At 36.9% G+C, this 23,985-nt stretch overlaps 1 protein-coding gene across 12 annotated transcripts in view; it reads right to left on the reverse strand.

Annotated features, from left to right (window-relative positions):
- Positions 1-23,985, reverse strand: part of SMG7 (SMG7 nonsense mediated mRNA decay factor) — a 92,403-nt gene that overhangs the window by 52,522 nt on the left and 15,896 nt on the right. For 5 of the 12 annotated variants that reach the window (XM_043568000.1, XM_043568006.1, XM_043568004.1 and 2 more), the window contains exon 2: positions 1,740-1,876. The exons of the other annotated variants lie outside the window; for them this stretch is intronic. In XM_043568000.1, the coding sequence (XP_043423935.1) occupies positions 1,740-1,843 (104 nt within the window). In that variant the 5' untranslated portion in view covers positions 1,844-1,876. The remainder of the gene's footprint in view (positions 1-1,739; positions 1,877-23,985) is intronic. 12 annotated transcript variants of the gene reach the window in all.

Consider the following 23,985-nt stretch of genomic DNA (forward strand, 5'->3'; position numbering starts at 1 on the left):
TAATGAATGGTAAAATGTGCATCATACAGGAAACAATTTTATGCAATGGAAAATGATACAGAATAAAAAGGACTTAGGTCTGGAGCTTCTTTCCAAGAAACTTCAATTTCTTCATCTGTAAAACAGGGAAACAAACTCCCTTTCAGAAATGAGAAGTAAATAAGACAACCAGTAAGTTACATAAAAGAACCTAAGTGAAAACTCTAAAGGGAGGACTGCACTCTGATTATAACACCAATACTTTGGGGCGCCTGAAGTATTGGTTAAGCGTCCAACTTCGGCTCAGGTCACAAGTTTGAGCCCCGCGTTGGGCTCTGTGCTGACGGCTCTGAGCCTGGAGCCTGTTTCAGATTCTGTGTCTCCCTCTCTCTCTGACCCTCCCCCGTTCATGCTCTCTCTCTGTCTCAAAAATAAATAAACGTTAAAAAAAAATTTTTTTTTTTAAATAACACCAATACTTCAATGACCAAGTTAGTTTTGCTAATCTGGTTTCTGACATAGGATCCTTTCTGAAGCAGCACACAGGGTTGAAGAAGACAACATTCCAAGATGGGCGTCAAAAATCCTATGTTATCTACTACCATACAATGCTAAATGACAAAAGAAAGAGAAACTTTACATGTCATGAGGACCATATTCTTAGTATGTACAGAAAATGAAACCAGAGGTAGATACATCAAAGCTGCAAAATAATTTGTTATTTTCTTTTTTGCTTCTCTCCAAACATTAGTTTTGATCATATAACTTAAATACATTTTAAATACTGGACCTAATAACACATCAAGCAACCTACAAAATACAGTAATATCATGGTAATTGATTATAGACTCTAAACTCATCTGTTAAGAATTAACAGCCTAATCATAGTACTTGGATCATTTAATATTTGCTAGGTCCTGTTTACATGCTTTCATATATTATTAAATCTTTAATTCACAAAACAAATCTATCAGGTTAAGTAGTAAGATTATCCTCATTTTGCCAATGAGGAAACAAGGACACAGAGTGGTTAAATAACTTGCTGAAAGTGACATAAACAGAAAGTGGCAGAGCTTAGTCTGGTTCCAGCAGGTCTTCTGGAATGGATTGGCTATAGGTGTCACCGTCAGGGTATCAACTTTTAGAGGCAACTATCACTTCTCATTTAAAAGTCCCATCTCTGAGATCAGATACCTTCAAACATTCTGTCACTATAACTGTCATTACAAGCTGCAGTGACAGTTTCTAATTCACCATGTGGTTAGAGAGGTCTTCCCTAGCATGCAATCATTTACCTATTTCTATACACATTGGGAGGCTGGACTGCAGACACAGAGAACTAAAAAGAGCTGATGATCCCTGCACTCAAATGAACTGCTATACATGTAACTCAAAACACAGGAAGTTTCATACTAAAGGAGAATCTAGAAAACAGATCACATGTACCTACACTTATCATAAATATTCAAAGACCTCATACATAAACATGTCTTATATTTATGTTAGTAAATGTTTTAAAAATTTCCTTCAACTGCAAGATATAAGTGCTCATGACAAAGTAAACATATGCCAAAGTTCTCGTGAAGCCACATAAGTTAAAAAAAAAAAATTAGCACTCCCCACTCCCATCCTGGCCAATATCAAATGCTTCACAAAGTCTCTAACTCTTCTATTATAGTGCTCACAGAATATGCATACTTTAACATACATCTCTAAAAGGAATACAAACATGAAGAAATCCCTTGTAATTTTTATCCTACCTAATATTACTTGATTTCAGATGCTCCTCTGATTTCAAGTTTCCGGTCCTCATCTGGGACTTAAATGAAACGTTTTCTCCCACAATGACTATCTGCAAGAACATCCAATTTCTTAAGGTAGAATGGTTTAAGACATTCTAGACAGAGGAGAGGAGGAAAATATGAGTTAACCCACAATAACAGAGAACTCCTTTGAAAAAAAATTACTTTCTCTTTATTTGAAATAATTTAATGTAAAGGCAAATGAAAAATACCAAAGCTTTTATCTTTCTATATTAAGTTTCTTAGAATACACATTTTAAAATTGTTTTGTATATTTCTAACATTTTAGTTTTAGATCCAAATGTTATTTAATCTCCCTCTCTCTCTGAAACCTGAGTGATCTCTATTAGGACAAACAAATACCAGTTACCCAGCAGGGTTTTTGTAGTTCCAAGGTGAGAGTGCCCTGTAGAACACAAGAGCAGATGGTTGGTCCAAACCAGACTGCTTACCAAAGGAAAAACATGTAAAGCAATTAAACCACAATTACAGGTGGTATGAACGTTTAGATTCTAAGATCAGCTAAAAATGGCAGGTTTTTAGATCTTTATTAACTCACTGAACAAAGATTTAGTCATGTTCATGTACTAGATACAGTGTGAATAACTGGGTATACAATGATGAACAAAACAGATATGGTCCCTGCCATGGATTTAAAATTTAATGTGGAGACAGACCCACAAGGAAGGAGGAGGCAACAAAGGGTAGTGGTTAATAGCATGGGTGTGTCACATTGTCTGCATTTAACTGCAGGCTGGGAGTAAGTCAAGCCACAGGAAAAACAGCAAAATTCCTTAAGGACATCAATTTAACTCAGATTTGAACAAAGCAATTTAAGTAAATATTACTGGCTACTGATAATTGCTTACATTTACAATTACTGTGTGGCAGATTCTGTGCTCAATGTTCCATAGGCATGATCTCAAAGAATGGGAGTATAATGGAATAGTCAGGTGTCTTGTATTCACAACTGTGTTCAAAGCAAGCTCTGCCACCAACTAGCTGTGTAACCTTAGGAAATTCACTTCTCTATGCCCCAGTTTTGTTAGAAGTAAGGAGATAATAAATGTACCTACCTTACTGAGATGTTTTGAGGATTAAATGAGATAATAGAAATAAAGCAGTTAGGCCTGCTATTTTGTAAGCCCTCAAAAAATATTAGCTATTATGGTCATTATTATTATCATTATAGTTATTATTGGCCCTCCCAACAATCCTAAGATAGAAGTGCCATTATTCTCATTCTATAAATTAGGAATTTGAAGCTAAGAACTCACAAACTAATCAATTCTAGAATAGAAGACAAAGTTATTAATAATATTTTAACAATAAAACACCAGTCTTAAGAGAAATTTCAAACATGCAGGAAGTCTATGTGGACCTTGTCTCCTTACTTCCAAAGCATGTATTTAATTTCTGATGACTTTAGTGGGACTTTAGTGGAAAACCCTGAGAAAATACCCCATGCTAAAACCCAAGCTCCTTAGCATAGCATGTGAGGCCCCAGAGCTCTCCATTTTATACTTTATGACCTAATAAAACTAAAATTACTTTTAGTTCATAGCTATTGTGCTCCTCAGTATCTTTATTCATGCTCTTTCACTCAACCTGGAATGCCCTCCTTCTTCCCTCCTTGTCTGGTTAACCCCTTATTTTTTTTTTAATTTTTAAAAATGTTTTTATTTATTTTTCAGAGAGAGAGAGAGAGAGAGAGAGAGAGAGAGAACGAGCAGGGGAGGGACACACACACACACACACACACACACACACACACTCCAAAGCAGGCTCTAGGGTCTGAGTTGTCAGCACAGAGCCCCACACAGGCTTGAACTCGTGAACCACAATATCATGACCTGAGCCAAAGTCGGATGCTTAACCAACTGAGCCACCCAGTTGTCCCCACTCCTCTCATTTAAGACTCAGCAACTTCTATAGGAGGGCTTTGGCTTGGCCATGCACCCCCAGTACATCTTAATGCCCACTTTTTTCTCAGCATTCGTAGCACTGTGACAAAGTATTTCTTCAACTACAGACTGTTCTGTGCAACTCTGTATATCCGGTGCCTAACAATGCCTGCCAAACTAAAGTGTATCAAATAAATTTATGTTAATTTGGGCTAAAATAGTCTCTCGAAAAGGCCAAGACTCTAAAAATTCAAAGTTTCTCAAAACTAACAGTAGTCTCAAAAGTCTCCCAGGAAAAGAGTTTGAAAGATTTTTTATCTGATAACCAGGAATAACATACTTCCAAGTTCAGAAAAATCTACCATTTTATATAGTCAATTAGAGAAGTTCATGGTCATTTACTTGGCTGTCTGAAATTCAGATTGTTTTCCACGCACTGGGATCTATAAAGTACATACAATACACTAATACTTCTACAGAAATACAAAATCCGAAACCTCAATAGAACATGGATAAATCCAACAACCCAAATGAGTTAAATTTAGATTAAGCCATTAACAACTGGAAGACTATTTCCCCTCATCTCAACTTTTACATTAGATGAAGTATGCCAAAACAATGGTTTTCAACTCTACTGGACAATGCATTTGGAGGGATAAAAAAAAAAATGCATTCTATGTAACAACTCTGTACCTTCTGGAAATAAAATACAAGATAATATTAAACTATATAATACATTAGAAATGAAAACTAAATGCCTTTTAAGTAAAAAAAAAAGGAAAAAACAATTTTTAATAAAATTAGCACCTGAATATGTAAATGAGCAGGTAAGACTATCTTTGAAGTTATTATGAAGTAAATGCTTGCACAGCATTTACTTTTGATGGTAAGAGGTTAAGAGAATTCCAAACAAAGGCAGAACAATGAAAGCCAAAATATGATTAGACACTAGAATTAAAACAAGTATCAATGTAATAATAGAGTAGATTTACTGGAAATGGCAATAAGAGAAAAAAATGACATGGGGCAACATAACAAGACAAAATACAAAGAGGTGATTTGAAGAAAATAAGTATGTAACTATACCCTTTGATAGGTGACATGGAACAAAAACTAGATTTGAAAAAAAAGCAAACAGCCTTTATATAATGTAAAACACCATATAAATTAAGGTTAAACAAAAATAAAGTACTACTTCCCAATGTGGAGTAGGGAAATAATATGTGAAATGGACAACGGACAAGTTAATTAACTCAGATAGCTAGCAAAAAGATACAGTCTGATTTAATTAAATAAAAGAATCTATAAATAATTTTTTTTCACTTTTTATGTTTTTTATTTTTATTTTTCAATACATGAAATTTATTGTCAAATTCGTTTCCATACAGCACCCAGTGCTCATCCCAAAAGGTGCCCTCCTCAATACCCATCACCCACCCTCCCCTCCCTCCCATCCCCCATCAGCCCTCAGTTTGTTCTCAGTTTTTAAGAGTCTCTTATGCTTTGGCTCTCTCACACTCTAACCTCTTTTTTTTTTTTTTTTTTTTTAAAGAATCTATAAATGATTACAGTACATATAGTATTCTCTACTTCTTGGTGGTCTCTGAAATTAAAAATATAAGATATATAAAAATCAAATCTGATTTTTCTACCAAAAAGCCATTATTTACTTCATATCTCCAGACATCAGTTTCACCTAGTCAGGTTCCTTCTTTATTATTTTCCTATCTGACTGAAGAAAGGGGTGGTATATTAAAATCAAATAATTTAACAAATAATAATTTAATAAATTAACAGGCCACAGAGCGCCTATGGATGATTGTTATGTTAATATTAATGGCTCCCAATGAATCACACACCACTTGGCAACTGCACCTTATTAATTCCCTTCACACACTGATCCTGGACTGGCCATGTGACTTACTTTGGCCCATTGTATTTTACCAAATATGATACAAACAGGCTTGATAAACACCTGTGTGTTTGAGCCTGACCTTTTGCTAACAACACCACCACTATGTTATGAAGTTAAGGATGACAGACCACTTGGAAAAAAGAAACCCAGTTTTCCTACCTATCACAGCCATCTCAGTTGAGGGTCCAGACATATGAGTGAGGTTGTCTTGGACCATTCAGGTCAGGCTGAGCCACAGCTGACTGAGTCATCCAACTTCATCTAGATGGTCTGAGACATGGGAAACCTTTGGAGATTTTGAGCAAAGAGGTGAAATGATCTAATCTAGATTTTAACAGGTTCCACCTGGCTGCTATATTGAGCATTAACTGACTTGAAGTAGTTGGCAGTAGTGAAGATGGTTGTGATCAGACTCTGACCAGCAACAGCATTTGCTGAATGAAAAACACAAGAGAAAGAATTAAAAGAAATAATTCATGGTTTTCAGCCTAAGTAGCTTGAATTATGGATCTGCCATTTGCTAACAAGAGGAAGATGATACAAGTAGGTATAGGAGGAAAGAAGAGTCCATTTTGGGACAACAGTGCCTCCCACATGGTATTATACAGATAAGCTCTTGCTATTGTTTTTGATAACAATGGTAACTCTGAGATGATTATTATACATCCAAGACAATGAACTGGTAGGTAGGTAGAGTCTGGGGTTTAAAGAAAAGGTTTGGACTACAGATATTCATTTGGGAGTCACCAGCATATAGGCATACTTCCATTTTATTGTGTTTTGCTTTACTGTACTTCACAGGGACTGTGTTTTTTACAAATAGAAGGTTTATGACAACCCAGCATCAACCAAGTCTACTGACACCATTTTTCCAACAGCATTTGCTCCCTTTGTGTCTCTGTGTCACATTTTGGTAATTCTCACAGTATTTCAAAACTTTTTCAATATTATTATACTTGTTATGATGATCTGTGATTAGTGATCTTAGATGTTATTATTGTAATTGTTTTGGGGCACCACAAACCATACCCATATAAGACAATGAACTTAATAAATGTTGTGTTCTGACGGCTTCATCAACTGGCCATTCCCCCATTTCTCTCTCTCTCTCTTTTGGCTTTCCTATTCTCTGAGACACAATACTGAAACTAGGCCAATTAATACCCTACAATGTCATCTAAGTGTTCAAATGAAAAGGAAGAGTTGCACATCTCTCAGTTTAAATCAAAAGCTAAAAATGATTAAGCTGAGTGAGGATGGCATGCTGAAAGCCAAGACAGGCCAAAAGCTTGTACACACACACACACATACACACACACATACACACACACACACACACACACACACACAGTTCTTGAAGGAAATTACAAGTGCTACTCCATTTGTAACACATTAATGGTAAAGCAAAAGAGCCTTATTGTTGATGTGAGAAAGTCTGAATGGTCTAAATATATCAAAGCAGCCACAACCTTCCCTTAGGCCAAAGCCTAAACCAGAGCAAGGCCCTAACTCTCTTCAATTCTGTGCAGGCTGAGAGGTGAGGAAGCTGCAGAAGCAAAGTTGAAAACTTAGCAGAGTTTGGTTCATGAGGTTTAAGGAAAGAAGCCATCTCCATAACATAAAAGTGCAAGGTGAAGCAGTAGGTGCTGATACAGAAGCTGCAGCAAGTTATCCAGAAGATCTAGCTAAGATAATTCATGAAGATGACTACACTAAGGAAGACTTTCTATGTAGACAAAAGAGCCTTATATTGGAAAAAGATGCCATCTAGGACTTTCATAGCTAGAGAGAAGTCAATGCCAGGTTTCAAAACTTCAGAAGACAGGCTGACTCTCTTGTTAGGGGCTAATGCAGCTGGTGCCTTGAAGTTGAAACCAATGCTCATTGACCATTCCAAAAATCCTAGGGCCCTTAAGAACTATGCCAAATCTACTCTGCCTGTGTGCTCTATAAATGGAACAACAAAGCCTGGATGACAGCATATCTGTTTATAACATGATTTACTGAATATTGAATTAAGTTTATTCATTTTTTTTTGAGAGAATGAATGAATGAATGAATGAATGAATATTTCAAGCGGGCTCCACAATGTCAGCACAGTGCCCAACACGGGGCTTGGTCTCACGAACCATGAGATCATGACGTAAGCCAAAAGTAAGGGTCAGACATTTAACCGACTGAGCCACCCTGGCATCCCTACTGAATATTTTAAACCCACTGTTGAGACCTATTGCTCAGAAAGAAAGAAGCCACTCAGAAAGAAAGATTCCTTTCAAAATATTACTGCTCACTGGCAACACACCTGGTCACTGAAGAACTCTGGTGGAGATGGACAACAAGATTAATGTTACTTTCATGCCTACTAACACAACATCTGTTCTGTAGCCCATGGATCAAAAAGTAATTTGGATTTAAGACTTTTTACTTGAAAAATGTATTTCATAAAACTATAGCTACCATTTATGAACTCCTCTGACGATCTGGGCAAAGTCAACTGAAAACGTTTTGGAAAAGATTCCCCATCCTAGATGCCATTAAGAGCATTCAAGAGTCACATGAGGTCAAAATATCAACGTTAAAAGGAGTCTGGAAGACGCTGATTACAACCCTCATAGATGACTTTGAGGGGTTCAAGACTTTAGTTGAATAAATAACTGCAGATATGGTGGAAAGAGCTAGAACACGAGATTTAAAAGTGGAGCCTGAAAATGGGACTGAATTGCTGCAAATCTCATGACAAAACTTGAATGGATGAGGAGCTGATTCTTACGGATGAGTGAAGAAAGTGATTTCTTGAGATGGAATCTACTCCTGGTGAAGATGCTGGGAAAACTGTTGAAATGACAACAAGGGATTTAGAATAGTATACAAACATAGTTGCTAAAGCAGCAGCAAGGTTTGAAAGGACAGACTCCAATTTTGAAAGAAGTTCTACTGTGGGTAAAATGCCATCAAACAGCATCACATGATACAGAGAAATCATTTGTGAAAGGAAGGGTTAATCAACGTGGCAAATTTCATTGTCTTATTTTAAAAAACTGCCAACCCCAACCTTCAGCAACCACCACCGTGTCAGCCAGCAGCCGCCAATATCAAGGCAAGATACTCTACAAGATATTCTACCAGCAAAAAAATTACAACTCACTTGAAGTTCAGATGATGGTTAGCATTTTTTAGCAATAAAATATTTTTCAACTAAAGTGTGTACATTGGTTTTTTAGACAAAATGCTATTGTACACTTAATAAACTATAGTATAGTGTATATATAACTTTTATATGCCTGGAAAACCAAAAAAATTCATTTGACTTACTTTACTGCAATATTCACTCCGTGGTGGTCTGGAACTGAACCTACAATATCTCCAAGGTATGATATTGTATGAGAAGGGAACAGAGCAGTAAATAGACTGAGAACTAATAGCCAGAGAGTTAGGAGGAACATTTGTTTAAGATTTTATTTCTAAGTAATCTCTATACCCCATGTGGAGCTCAAACTTACAACCCTAACATCAAGAGGTGCATCCTCTACTGAGTCAGCCAGGTGCCCCAGGAGGAAAATTTGAACATGGTGTCCTAGAAGCCAAATGAAGAAAGAGCTTCAAGAAGGGGCACAGAATCAGTAAGTGTTGCTGATGCATCAAGTACAACGAGGCCTGAGAGCTGACTATTGGACTTAGCAATGTGGAAGCCACTAAGGGTCTTGTTAAGAATGATTTTGGTGGAGGGGCGTCTGGGTGGCGCAGTCGGTTAAGCATCCGACTTCAGCCAGGTCACGATCTCGCGGTCCGTGAGTTCGAGCCCCGCGTCGGGCTCTGGGCTGATGGCTCGGAGCCTGGAGCCTGTTTCCGATTCTGTGTCTCCCTCTCTCTCTGCCCCTCCCCTGTTCATGCTCTGTCTCTCTCTGTCCCAAAAATAAATAAACGTTGAAAAAAAAAAAATTTAACAAGAATGATTTTGGTGGAGAAGTAGAGGCATAAGCCTATGGTTTGACTTCAATAGAAAATAGGAAAGGAACTGAGACTAAAACTGAGTTTAGACATCTTTATAAAGGGAATACAGGCAGAACTGGAGGGAGACATGAGGGTCAAAAGAGTTCTGAAGATGGGATACATAACCGGCTTTTAATGGGACAGAATGGGATAAACAACATGGGAAGGACTCAAGGGAGAAAATAAAAGGATGAAAACAGTTTCATAAATGTCATAGGGGTCTGTTTAAATACTGCACATGTTTAAAAGGGGAAAAAAAAGTCCTTGAATAAAAAAAGAATAAAACATAAAGTGAATATATAAAGAAGGAAAGTCAACTAATAATTATTGAGGACCTACAAAATGGCAAGTAAATCACATAAACCATTCCCACTTTTTCATAGCAACCTAAAATAACTACTATTTTTCCAATGTATAAATAAGGCTCAGAGTTAGGAAACTTGCCCAAGATCACAAAGATAAGTATGTGCTATGACTAGGATTCAAATCCAGGTATATCAGAATTCCAGAGTCTAAACTTCTTCTATTCGTTATTCCATGATTTATGACAGATTTCAATTTTCAACAATTCACAAATTCAAAGCTAAATTGTGAATATTTTATTGTTTATGATTTATTCTGAGTTTCCCTTTTTAACAACATAATTCCCATCCATATCTTTTTTCCCTTAAACCTAAAAGACTTATCCAGGAAATGTTCCCGGTTTTATCCTCTAGTATAGTTTCTATTCCAGGAGGTCTCTCTAGATGTTCTGTCCACTCTCTCTTTTTCATCATAGGAAAATAAAAACCTCAATTTTTAGAGAATTCTGATTAGTAAGACAACTTCCAGATAAACAGGTTTACTATATTTTCTTGCATGAATTATACACGAGAAATGAATGCACACAGACTTCAGTGGCAACCGGAGAATGTTCCTGGGAGTGAGCCTAAGTCATCACTGCTAACAATATTCCTTATGCTTAGGGCCAAAGTTACTCATAGAACAAGTTTCTGAATATATGATTGAAAAAGAAGGGGAGGGGACAACTTCATGGACAAATCTTCGGTCCATACAATTTAGATAATATCAAACATAAAGATCAAACAAATTTTATTATACTCTCCTATCCTGCTCCTCTAAAATATAAAAATCAAGGATATGTCCTGGCCTATTATTCCTGCATTACTCAAAATCTAGTTTTTAAGTTCTTTGCTAAACAAGTTGCTAAATGTACAGTAACATTTACAACTTGATAATATATATATGTATTTTTTTTAATGTTTATTTATTTTTGAGACAGAGAGAGACAGAGCATGAATGGGGGAGGGTCAGAGAGAGAGAGGGAGACACAAAATCTGAAACAGCCTCCGGGCTCTGAGCTGTCAGCACAGAGCCCAACGCGGGGCTTGAACTCACGGACCACGAGATCATGACCTGAGCCGAAGTCGGCCGCCCAACCGACTGAGCCACCCAGGCGCCCCTTCAACTTGATAATATATTAACAAAATCAGTTCACTGGACAACAGACCCCAAGAAATTAAGAGTTTATATCAAATCCGGCTCATATAAATTATATAAAAAATATTTGAAGAAATGAGAGAATATTTTTCAAATTTGATTGAAGTTATAAACCCACAGATCTAAGAAGCTCAACAAACCTTAAGCATTTAAACACAAAAGAAGACCATACAAAAGCACTGTAATCAAATGGCTGAAATTCAATGATAAGGAGAAAATTTTCAGAGCAGGCAGAGAAAAAAATACATCATTTAAGGAGGAATAAGGATAAGATAATGCCCAAATTCTTATCAGAAAAAAACTGAAGCCAGAAAATAATAGGATAACATCTTCAAAATATTGGGGAGAGGGGGTGGAGAAGGCCTGTCAAACCTGTAACTATCTATCTAGCACAAGTATCCTTTGAAACTAAAGGTGAAATGATGTCATTTGCACAAACACAAAAGCCGAGGAAACTTGATGTCAGCAAATCAATTCTGTAAAGAATATTAAAAAGGAAGTTCTTGAAGCTGGAAAAAAAAGACAAAGGTAATACACAGAAACCTGGAACTACACAAAGAGATGAGGAATGCCAGAAAAGAAAAAAATTTAAGTAAATACAAAATAAATTTTTTCTCCTTGTTTTTAAATTTCCTTAAAGGTTGACTAACCTTTAAACAAAAATAACATGTGGTCTAGGGTTTAAAACAAATAAAGGGGAAAAAAAGGAGGGGGGTGGCACTTAACTGGTTCAGAACATGCAACTCTTGATCTTGGGGTCATGAGTTTGAGTCCCACATCGGGTGTAGAGATTACTAAAAAAGTAAACTTCACAACAAAATAAAACACAGAAAGTGTTTGACATTAACAGTATAAACAAAAGGAAAGGAAAATGAAATTATACTGCTTAAAATTTTACATTAAATATAAAGTAGTACAATATAAAAAAGCATAACATAAATCCCAATGCAACACAAAAGGGGGAGGATACCTAATAAACCAACGAAAGAGATAAAACAGAAACAGAAATAAAGAAAAATAGATAAATCTACAATTATTTGGAGCTTTCAAAACTTCTCTCAGTAACTGATAGAACAAATAGGCAGAAAATTAGTAAAATTAAACCAATACTATCAACTAAACAGATCGAATTGGCATTTATGAAACATTCTACCCAACAGAAGAATACATGTTCTTTCAAGTGCACGTGGAACATTCACCAAGATGGACCATATGCGAACCACAAAATAAGTCTTCAAAAATTAGAATCACATAACTATAAGTCAATATAGAAAGAGAGCTGGAAAAATCCTCAAGTTTGGAAATGAAATAATACATTTTTAAAAAATTTTTAAATGTTGATTTACTTTTGAGATACACAGAGACAGAGTACGAGTGGGGGGAGAGCAGAGAGAGAGAGAGACACACAGAATTAGAAGCAGGCTCCAGACTCCGAGCTGTCAGCACAGAGCCCTATGTGGTGCTCGAACTCATGAACCGTGAGATCATGACCTGAGCCGAAGTTGGATGCTCAACCGACTGAGCCACCCAGGCACCCCAATATTACGTTTCTTAATAATCATGGGGCAAAGAAGAAATCACAAAGGAAATTGGAAAATATTTAAAACTGAACGAAAATGGAAACACATGATGTATAGGATGGAATGAAGGCAGTGCTCAGAAAGCTTTTTATGGCTTTAGATGCTTACATTAAAATAAAAAAAAAAGGTCTAAAAGCATTAATCTAAGGTCTATCTTAAACTGTAAAAGAGTATATTAAACCAAAATTAAGTAGAAGAAAATAATGAAAAGTAAAAACAAAAACAGAAAAGAAGTAAAAGCTAACTTTAAAAAGATCAATATAGGGGCGCCTGGGTGGTGCAGTCGGTTAAGCGTCCGACTTCAGCCAGGTCACGATCTCGCGGTCCGTGAGTTCAAGCCCCACGTCGGGCTCTGGGCTGATGGCTCAGAGCCTGGAGCCTGTTTCCGATTCTGTGTCTCCCTCTCTCTCTGCCCCTCCCCCGTTCATGCTCTGTCTCTCTCTGTCCCAAAAATAAACGTTGAAAAAAAAAAAAAAAAATAAAAATAAAAATAAAAAGATCAATATAATTCTCCCCAAACTTATCTACAGTTACAAACAATTCCAGTCAAAACCCTAGCAGGCCGTTTTGGTAGAAACTGACAGACTGGCTTTAAAATTTATCTGGAAATGAAGAATCTAGAATAACCCAAACAATGTATTCAAAAAGAATAAAGTTGGGAGAACTTACACCACCCAATTTCAAAATTTACTTTAGAGCTGTGATAATATAAACAGTATAGTAGTGGTATAAGAAGAGATATATAAATCAATGGAACAGAACAGAGTACAGAAACAAACTCATGTACTCATGTATGTAGGTACATGCATATGAATGTATCTGTGTGGATAGCCAAATGATTTTTAACAAAAGTGTCAAGGCAATGAAATGGGGGAAAAATGATGTTTTCAATGATAGTGCTGGAATATCTGGGTAAAAATTTAAAAACTGGAAAAAATTAACCTTAAAAAATACATCACAAGATACACAAAAATAACTCAAAATCATAGACCTAAGTCTATAAATTTCTAGGAGAAAATCTTCACTGCCCCAGAGCAAAAAAAGAGTTCAATAAAGGCAAGATTCAATAAACAAAAAGTAAACTGATAAATTAAATTCATTAAAATTTAAAATTTCTGTTCCTCAAAATCATTAAGTGAAAAGGCAAGCCAGACTCGGGTGTGTGAGTGTGTGAGAGTGTGTGTGTGTGTGTGTGTGTGTGTGTGTGTGTGTCTGTATGTGTGTACAAAGGATTTACATTCAAGAAATATAAAGAGAACTCAATAATACAGCAATCCAATTTTTTAAATGGGCTAATGATCTAGACGCTATACAAGGAGATACATAAATGGCCCGTAAGCACAGGAAAAGCAGCTCAACATCTTCAGTCATCTGGGAAATGTATATCTACAATAAAGTACCAATTCGTACTCAGTGGAATGATAAAAACCAAAGGACTACCAAAACCAAGTGTTGTAGTTGAGGATGTGGAAGAACTCGAACTCGACTACAGTGCTAGTGGACGTATAAAACGTTAACTGCATTGGGAAAAAGTTTGGTAATTTCTTGTAAAGTTACATGTGTCCTTACTATATGACACAATGATTCCACTCCTAAGTATTTACCAAAAGAAATGAAAAATGTCCACAAAAAGACTTTCACAAAATGTTTCTAGAAGCTTTAGTCACAGTAGCAAAAAAACCAAAAAACCCAAAGGTTCATCAAAAGGTGAAGGAATAAAAAACTGTAGTATAACCACACAATGGAGTATTACTCAGCAGCAACCAGAACACAACTAGTGATGCATGCAATAAAGTGGACTGATTTAAAAAATATTATGTCAAGCAAAAGATTTCAGACACAAATAGTACATACTGTATTATTCCACTTATGAAGTCCTAGAACAAGCAAAATTAATTTATAGTGATACAAATCAGAACAAGGATTGCCTGAGGCACAGAGGGACAAAAAGGGTAAGGACAGACTGCAAAGGAGTCTGAGAGAATTTTGGGGGGATTTGGAAATGTTCTATATCTTGATTAGAGCAGTGGTTAGAGGATATATGCTCATAAAACTTCATTAACTGTACACTTAAAATGAGTGCATTTTATTTCGATTACCTCCAGTAATGTGATTTAAAACAGTATACACCCTATGATCATAATCTGATTAAAATACATTATCTACACATTACATAAAATGCACATTCTATATTCATAAAAATGACTAAATAGCATGAACAGTATTGGTGGCAATTTAATATTACAAACTTTCTCACGAGTTAACAGTAAGCGCCCCAATTAAGAGCTTTTTCTAAGTCCTCATACTTCCTTGAATAGTATTCAATACTACAGTGTATCTGCATTTTTTTCAAACTTCAGCCTACATCAGAATCTCTGAATGCTTTTGAAAATAATACCTAAACTTAAGCCCCACAGTTTCTGATTCAGCAGATCTGAGATGGGACACAGAATTTGTCTTTCTAACAAGTTCCCTGGTGATGCTGATGCTGTTGGTCTGAGGACGACACTTTGAGAACTACTGCATTAGAACAACCCCTTGTCATTTCTTGCTTCTTTTTTCTGCTTCCACCTATATAGAGTGGCAAAGTCATTAAGAATGAAACACCTAATCATCAGGGAAATGCAAATCAAAAGCACAAGACATCACCTCACACGGTCAGAATGAATGGCTAAAATCAAAAACACAAGAAACAGTAAGTATTGATGAGGATGTGGAGAAAAAGGAACTCTCATGCACTGTTGGTGGGAATGTAGACTGGTGCAGCTGCTAGAAGACAGTATGGATGTTCCTCAAAAAATTAAAAATAGAATTACCATAAAATATTTACCCAAAAAATATTTAAACGCTAAATCAAAAAGATATATACACCCCTATGTTTACTGAAGCTTTATTTACAATAGGCAAATTATGGAAACAGCCCAAGTAGCCATGATAGATGAATGGAGAAGGAAGATGTAACATATATATTACATATACATACAAACTATATGATGGAATACTCAGCCATAAAAAAGAATGAAACATGGATGAATCTAGAGAATATACTGCTAAATGAAATACGTCAGTCAGAGAAAAACAAGTATCAAGTGATTCCATTCTTATGTGGAATTTAAGAAAAACAAAAGGTGGTGTGATCTTACAGTTCATGGGTTGAAGTCCAGCATCAGGCTCTGCACTGATAGTGCAGAACCTGCTTGGGATTCTCTTTCCCTCTCTCTCTGCCCCTACGCTGTTTGCAGGCGCTTGCTCTCTCTCTCTCAAAATAAATAACAAGAAGAAGGAGGAGGAGGAGAAACAAAACAAATGAAAAAACGAGACAAACCAAAGGAAAAAAAAGGGAGGCGCCTGGGTGGCTCACTTGATTAACAGTCCAACTCTTGATCTCAACTCAGGTCTTTTTTTTTCTACGGTTTATTTATTTATTTTGAGAAAGAGAGGGAGGGGGAGGGAGAGAAAGAGGTGGGGGAGGGACAGAAAAAGGGAGAGAGAATCCCAAGCAAGCTCCAAGCCATTGGCACAGAGCCCAACGCAGGGCTCGAACCCACAAACCATGATGAGATCATGACCAGAGCTGAGATCAAGAGCCACATGCTTAACCAACTGAGACACCCAGGCACTCCTCACAGGTCAGGTCTTCATCTCATGGTCATTCAAGACCTGCGTTGGGCTCTGCCCTGGGTGTGAACCCTACTTAAAAGAGAGAGAGAGAAGGAGAGAGACCAAAAAACAGACTCTTTTCTATAGAGAACAAATTGATGGTTACCAGAGGGGAGGTGGGTGGAAGGATGGGGAAGAAAAAAAAAAAAAAAAAAAAGAATGGAACTTGACCTTGTTACCATCTGGGACCTCTTCCCTAAGGATCTCACCCTGATACCCATACAGCTCTATCATTCCTTCCCAGCTTGTGGATTCAAGTGTCACCTTATTGAAGACAACTACAAAATCAATTATTTCCAACTCAACTCATGGTATGTCTACATTCCAATTGCCTATTTGGCATCTCTGTATGGATATTCATTAAATACTCCCTCCCTTCAACACCCATACTTCTATTACCTATTTCCATGAAAAGTGCTACCATTTCGCCACAACCAACTTCAATATCATCAATGACCTTCCCTCTCTCCCTTCATATGTAATCAGTTACTAATGCCCCATTGGTTACAACCATGTATTCTCTCCTAAGTATTTCTCAGTATCCTGATTCAAACTTTCATTATCTCCTACATGAATTTTGGCAGTTTCCTCAAATGGTTTCCATGTCTTTACTTGCATAGAGTTCCCAAATATATGATACTAAACAATTTCAAACACATCAATTTCCAGACTGAAAACACTAAATCAATTTCCATTTAACCACAAAGCTCAAAGTAAGTACACTGCCAGTCAGTATGCCCCTATTAGTTTCTGACCTTGTCTCCTACCCCTTCATGAACTATGCTCCCAATGCTTCTGACTCTTCTTGTGTTTGCTTATTTATTTATTTATTTTAGTAATAAACACTGTATTTTCTCTACCTGGAATATCCGTCTTCAGTTCCTAACAAAAGTCTTCCTATTTTCGGGAGATGATATACCCTTCATAAAACGTTCTAAGACATTTTTGTGAAGTCAGCCCTCTGATTTGTACCTCTTAATCATGCATACTACATCCTAACTTGTTATTTCTTCAATTAATCTCTGAAAGTGCTACTCATACTATAACCCCAAAACTGCCTGGAAGAGTGCTTTATTATCTAGTCTTCCCTGAATAAATATGTTGAATGAATGTAGTTAACTAAGATATTATTTGTGTATTTTTATTTTTTTTAATTATTATTATTTTTGAGAGAGCTCAAGTGGGGGAGAGTGCTTAAGTTGCATTGAGAGGGGGACAGAGGATTGGGAGCAGGCTTCACGCTGACAGCAGAGAGCTCAGTGCAGGGCTTGAACTCACGAACCACAAGATCATGGCCTGAGCAGAGGTTGGATGTTCAACCGAATGAGCCACCCAGGTGCCCCTATTTGTGTATTTTTAAAGTACATATTAAGTAAAAACCTCAAGGTTACAAACATGATTTCACACATGAAATTTTTTAACAGTAAAAATCCTTTGATGGAAGCTCCTTATGGTCTATACTACTACTGGCCAATAGAAGGAAATATAATGTGAGTCACATATTTACCATATGTAACCTACTTCTTTTTACTTAAAAAAAAAAGTAAAAAGAAAAAGAAGAAAATGATTTAATGTATTTTGTTTAACCTAACATACCCAAAACATTAGCATTTCAACATGTAGTCAATATAAAAAATTATTAAAGATTTCAAATTCTTTTCATGCTAAGTTGTCAAAATGTTGTAGATATTTTACAATTAAAGCATCTGTCAACTAAGTAGCTAATTCTTTATCAGAAATATTTGATCAGTATTTAAATTCATAAAATATATTGTTGAAAGGTAGATTTACATACTCAAATTGTTCTGACAACTCAATCAAGTATAAATTCTTAAAACTTAAATTAATTAAATAAACTTAATTACAATATAGTTCCTCAGTCACACCAGCCACATTTCAAATGCTCAATAACCATAGGTGGCCAGTAGTTACTATACTGGGCCATGCAGGTACAAACCACTCATGAAAGGATCAATTATTTTAGCAATATGAAAGAGAAATTACAAAAGACTTTTAACTCCTGAAACTATTAAGATTTTAGCTAGGAAAAAAATCCTCCAGATGGACCACTTTGCTTACTCATAGAAGCAGCTGTAGAACAGAATTCATACTATTAATTTCTTAATATTTCAGACCTACTTAGACACTGTTCTAGGACCTGGGATATAGCAATGAAGTACACAAGGTTCCTGCTATCAAGGAATTTATGGACTAGGGATTGTGGGAGGAGACAAAAAGCAAACCCATGTATAATCTAGCGGCATTACATCCTGAAACTGACTGGGGATCAGTCTCGGGAAGACTCCCTGGGAAAAGCTAGATCCATTCCTAGGAGTGTGAGGCCCCTTTTCCACATTGTTCCATTTGCCCTCCCTTGCCCAGCCCAAGTTGAGAAATTCAACAAGAACCAGAGAATAAGGCCCAGACCAGGGCAGAACAGCTAGCCTTTTCAGTATCCTACTCAGCACCTGAGGCACTTTAAATTGCATTGAGTAGAATTAAGTAATACAAGCCCCTTCTAATTCTGCTGCTTGACCTTTTGGTCTCTCTCGGCTTCAATTTCCTATATGAAACTATAGAGTTTCTAACTATAGTTAGAGTTAATTATGCATATTTTGCAAAGTTTGCTTTATCAGTGAACATATAATACATGTGAATGAATGGATGCTATGAACTCAGATAAAGCATTATATGAAAAGGAAAACCGTATCAGGGGTATTTTAAAAAAGAGCTTATTAAACATTTCATTTTTCCTGACTCTCAAAACAATAAACATGCAACACCACCGGGATAGACGTGGGCTGTCTAATTCAGTAGCCACTAGCTACATGAACACTTGACATGTGGTTATTACGACTCATTTAAATAAAATTAATTTAAACAGCTACATTTTCCTAGTGGCTACCATTCTGGACAGCACAGGCATTTATCAATACATTATTGATTAACCTACTGGAGTGAAAGAGGAAAACCTCAAAACCTGCCTACCTTCCTCCATGTCACCATTCAAAAGGCAAAGGTACATCTGACAGCAATTTTTGATAAGCAGGTGAGAGAATGAAATGGAAATGAAAATGGAAGTTTTCACAAAACAGAGTTGGCTTCCTATCAGTTAAGATCTGAGAGAAATCAGTACGGATTTATGTTACAGCACTGGCACGTACATGCACGTGGCTTTCCTTTCCTGCTCTGGCTGGCACTAGAACAGAAACAGACCTGTCTCACTCATCTGTACATCTCTGGCACAAAGTTTATCAAATGAACAGAATCCCATTACCAATGACTCCCCACTGTACTTACACGCTCTCTCTAGTTGGCATTCTTCTTTGGAGTCCCACATCTGAATTTCCCCTCCTGTTCTTAAGAAATCCCCCAACTTACAAGACAGAAGCCACCTTCCACTCTAGATTTACCAGTTTCCCTTGCAGCTAGGGTACAGGCACATGAATGAGGCTTCTCAATGAGCACACCAACCCGACATGTAAATGGCAGCTAGTGAGAGAAGAGGGACTGTGACAACTACAGCCACTACATCCAATTCCCAGTATGAGTGGTCCAGCATGTCAGGCATGGGTCAGGGATAGAAGTTATGGAGACAAAGTCCTGCACAGGAGTGTCTTCACAGGCTGAATTTAAGGCTGTATACTCCAGGCTATACAACAATTGTGGCCTCTCCAAAATGCCCATATCCTAATCCCCACAACCTGTGAATATGTTCCCTTACACTATTGTACAAGGGACTTATGTAAGTCAGAGGTGATTAAGGGTTTTGAGAACAGATTATTCTGGATTAACTGGTTATGTCCAGTATAATCACAAGGATTCTTACAAGTAAAAGAAGCAGCAGGAGGGTCAGAAGTGATGCGATAAAGGATGCAAAGGGTACAGTGATAGGATTACTGGTTTTGAAGATGGAAGGGGGCCATGAGCCAAAGAATGTGAGCAGCCTCAAAACCTAGAAAAGGCAAGGAAATGGATTTTCCTCTATAACCTCCAGAAGGAAAGACACCTAGATTTTAGCCTAGTGGAGCCCATTTCAAACTTCTGATCTCTAGAACTGTAAGATAATAATTTGTGTTGTTTTAAATCACCAAGTTTGTGGTAACGTGTCACAGCAGCTGTTGAACCTACATCTCTAACTCTTTCGTGCTTAAATGAGCCAGTTGTTTCTCTTGCTCACATAACTGATATATTCCCCTAAGTCTCCCATCTTTAAACCTATATAATCTATTAGCATTTCTTAAAAACACAATGACAAAGTTTTTGCTTCTTTTCATTGTCTAAGTATGCTTAGTTTTGTTTATATCACAATGGAGAATGATACTAATGATTCAGACTTGAGCATCTCTTGAAAACAAATATCAGCCATTCTGAGAAATTAATACATTTCAAAATGTTTGCAGTATGAGCTCATACATTACTGGTCAACATTTACTGATTGTCAGTATTGCTCTAAGTTGTACCAAGATAATCGAGAAAGGCCTCCCTTCCAAGGCTAACATGGAACAAAACAGTGAACAGACACAAAGTGATGTAACCAATGAAAGAGTACCAAGAATAAAGAGAAACACCTGCTCATTCACCTGACAAAATCTAAGATGATTCAAAGAAAGACTTTCTGGAAGAAGGAACTTTTCAAGGACAATGTGAAGTCACATGAAAAAAGTTAAGCCTGTGAGATAAGTAGAGGAAGGCTGTCCCTTTTCTAGAGTTAAAAACACAGTCTTACTCTTTCAGTCTCAGCTGACTACGTGTTTAAGCAGGAAAATGGTAAATTCAAAGATGTCAGGTCACATATGAAAGCTTTAGTAATTTGTTACTTTTAAAAAGTCACACTGAATTTTCCTTTTGAAGCAACTTATTATTTAAGATTTGAATTTCATACATGTAAAATCATGTTCCTTAGTGTCAGAAGCTGACACCTGAACACTTCTGGGTAATAAATCAACCAAGACAATAAGGAAAAGGCAATCCCAATCTTCTGTACTTACGTTACAACACTGGCAAGTCATTGGGGTGCCTGGGTGGCTCAGCTGGTTGAGCGTCTGACTTTGGCTCAGGTCATGATCTCACGGTTCGTGAGTTCGAGCCCCATGTTGGGCTCTGTGCTGACAGCTTGGAGCTTGGAGCCTGCTTTGGATTCTGTGCCTCCTTCTCTCTGCCCCCACCCTGCTCACACTCTCTCTCAAAAAAAGTGAATAAACGTTAAAAAACAAAAACAAAAACACTGGAAAGTCATTCTGCACTTGTCCTATTAGCCCAGGTGGGTCAGGAGTGTTTTTACCCACAGTCTCTGGTTCTCAATATTCCCAAAGGTCCTGGGAAATACACTGCATTTAAGTAAACACTGAAGGCAGAGACTATAAGAAGAACAGCTATGAGAAAACAGCAGGCCAACTAGTCAGTAAGAGTTCAAAGCAGTCTAAATTCATCTATTACAAATATAAAAGGTCTCCCCGTTCTGCTTCCCTTCTGGCAGAACTACCCTGCCCTCTCCCTTATTACTCTACAAAAAATAAACGCACTAGGAAGGTTGAGATTGAGAAGTCTGTTCATATTGTATATACTACATATACAATATACTTGTGCATATTAAATGTTTTATACAAACGCAGTAAAACCTTGGATTACGAGTAGCGTGTTCTGTGTTTTGCAAGACGAGCAACCATTTCTAATAAATTTTAACTTGATAAACGATAAATGAGCTATGTCTTGCAATACAAGTAGTACGTGATGCCAAATGTCACATGATCACAATGAGCCAATGGTTCCTCTCTCTCTCTCTCTTGTTCGCTCACTGTGGGATTACGGGTGATCGTCTCTCATGTTCAGATGCTTAGTCTCAGGCTGTGGTGTTTGGCAGAAATCAGTGATTTCTCAGAACGTTGGAAGATGCCCACCACTGGCACGAGCGTACTTTTTGTCACTTTGAAGCGCCTCTGGACAGTCCTTTGCTTTTCCAGACAAGAGTAAGCTTAGGAATGCTTTGCTTCTTCCCAGGTCAGGCTGCCTGCAGATAGAGACCCTTTCCTCTGCTGCCTTATTGCCAGTTACATTCAATACAGTAAATGACAAGAGTTTATTAATACTGCACTGTAGTCCACATCCATCAGCGTATACAATGCCCCCCCCTGCAGAAAAAGGTTGAAAAGAAGGGGGGTAAGAAGATATTACGAGGGAAGGAGCAAATCATCAAGAAGTATGAATGAGGTATACGAGTGGCCAAAATTACAAGATTTTATAAGAAGTCTATGTCTGCATCTCGTCTGCAGAAGAGAAGAAGCAAAAGGCAGAGGAATCCCTCACTTCAAATGAGATTGGGGAGATGTGTAAAATATGGGAAACAGTGCAAAATTTTGTAGAAAAGCACCACCTGAATAGGGCTGTAGCAGTGTGAGTGATGAATCTGTTTAACAACAATGCAAGCAATGTCACATTTCTGCAAAATCCTCAAAAGGAGGCAAAAGTGTCACTGGATAGGTTCCTTGTTAAAGTTGCATGAAAATAAAAAGATTACACTGAGCCAACAAATAGTAGCAATTCCGTTAGTGATAGTGAAAGTCATTACACAATGACCCTCCTCTCTCTTGTCTCCCTCACACCAGCCATGAAGGTTTTCAAAGGTTACGTCCAGGTTAATTTATTTTTCTTTATATTTTGTATTTGCTTTATTATCTTGTATTATATTACAGTATTGTAATGATTTTTATATGAATATTTTTGGGTTGTGGAACAAATCATCTCAGTTTCCATTATTTCTTATGAGGAAATTAGTTTTGATATAAAAGTGCTTTGGATTACAAGCATGTTTCCAGAACAAATTATGCTTGCAAACCAAGGTTTTACCGTATATTACCTAATAATAAATATATAAATAAAACAAAAATAAAATAAAAACAAAATCCTACAATCCTAAGCAAGTAACAACATAAAACTATAGAGGTACAGTCCATATGATGCATGGTTAAAGCACTGATTCCAGAGCCTGACTCCTGGCTCAGCTACTTTACACATGACCTTGGGCTAACTATTCTGTTTCTCTGCTCTTCTATAAAATGAAGTCAGTAGTATACCTCTCACAGGGTACTGTGAAGGTCCAGTTAATACACAATGTTTAGAATAGTGTCTGGCACAAAATAAAATTGTTGGCTTAGTCTTATTAATCATGTCAAATGCACAAACCAGCGGCCTTTCTCCATGAGTTACCACACCTCATGGCTACTCTACGCAAGCTTCCATGTCAGAACTGAAAAAAGCCAAAAAGTTATGTTAGCACTGCCAAGTTACAGGTGACTGAAAGCTCATCGAGGACCCATGTGGCAGAGGGTCGAGAGCATAAATATTAAGAAGCCATTCAAACAATAAACAGATCAAATGATTCCTAAAAACATTCTTAATAAAATCATAAAATAACATACCAAAACAATTTAAAATAAAGGAAATTAACTCAAGACTCCCTATCAAAGTTTCACAAAGATTTATATTAAAGGGTATACTTGTATGGCCACAAAAATCAGAACATCTCCCAAATACAACACAAAAACAAGTAAATCCTCACACAAAAGAAAGCAATTCCCTGTTAGCATTAAAAATGAGAGAAAATTACTCATGGTTTTGAGTGCTGTCATCACTTGTAGCTTCATACCAGTTGCCAG

Source organism: Prionailurus bengalensis, chromosome E4 (genome assembly GCF_016509475.1).
Source record: "Prionailurus bengalensis isolate Pbe53 chromosome E4, Fcat_Pben_1.1_paternal_pri, whole genome shotgun sequence".
Classification (NCBI taxonomy): Eukaryota; Metazoa; Chordata; class Mammalia; order Carnivora; family Felidae; genus Prionailurus; species Prionailurus bengalensis.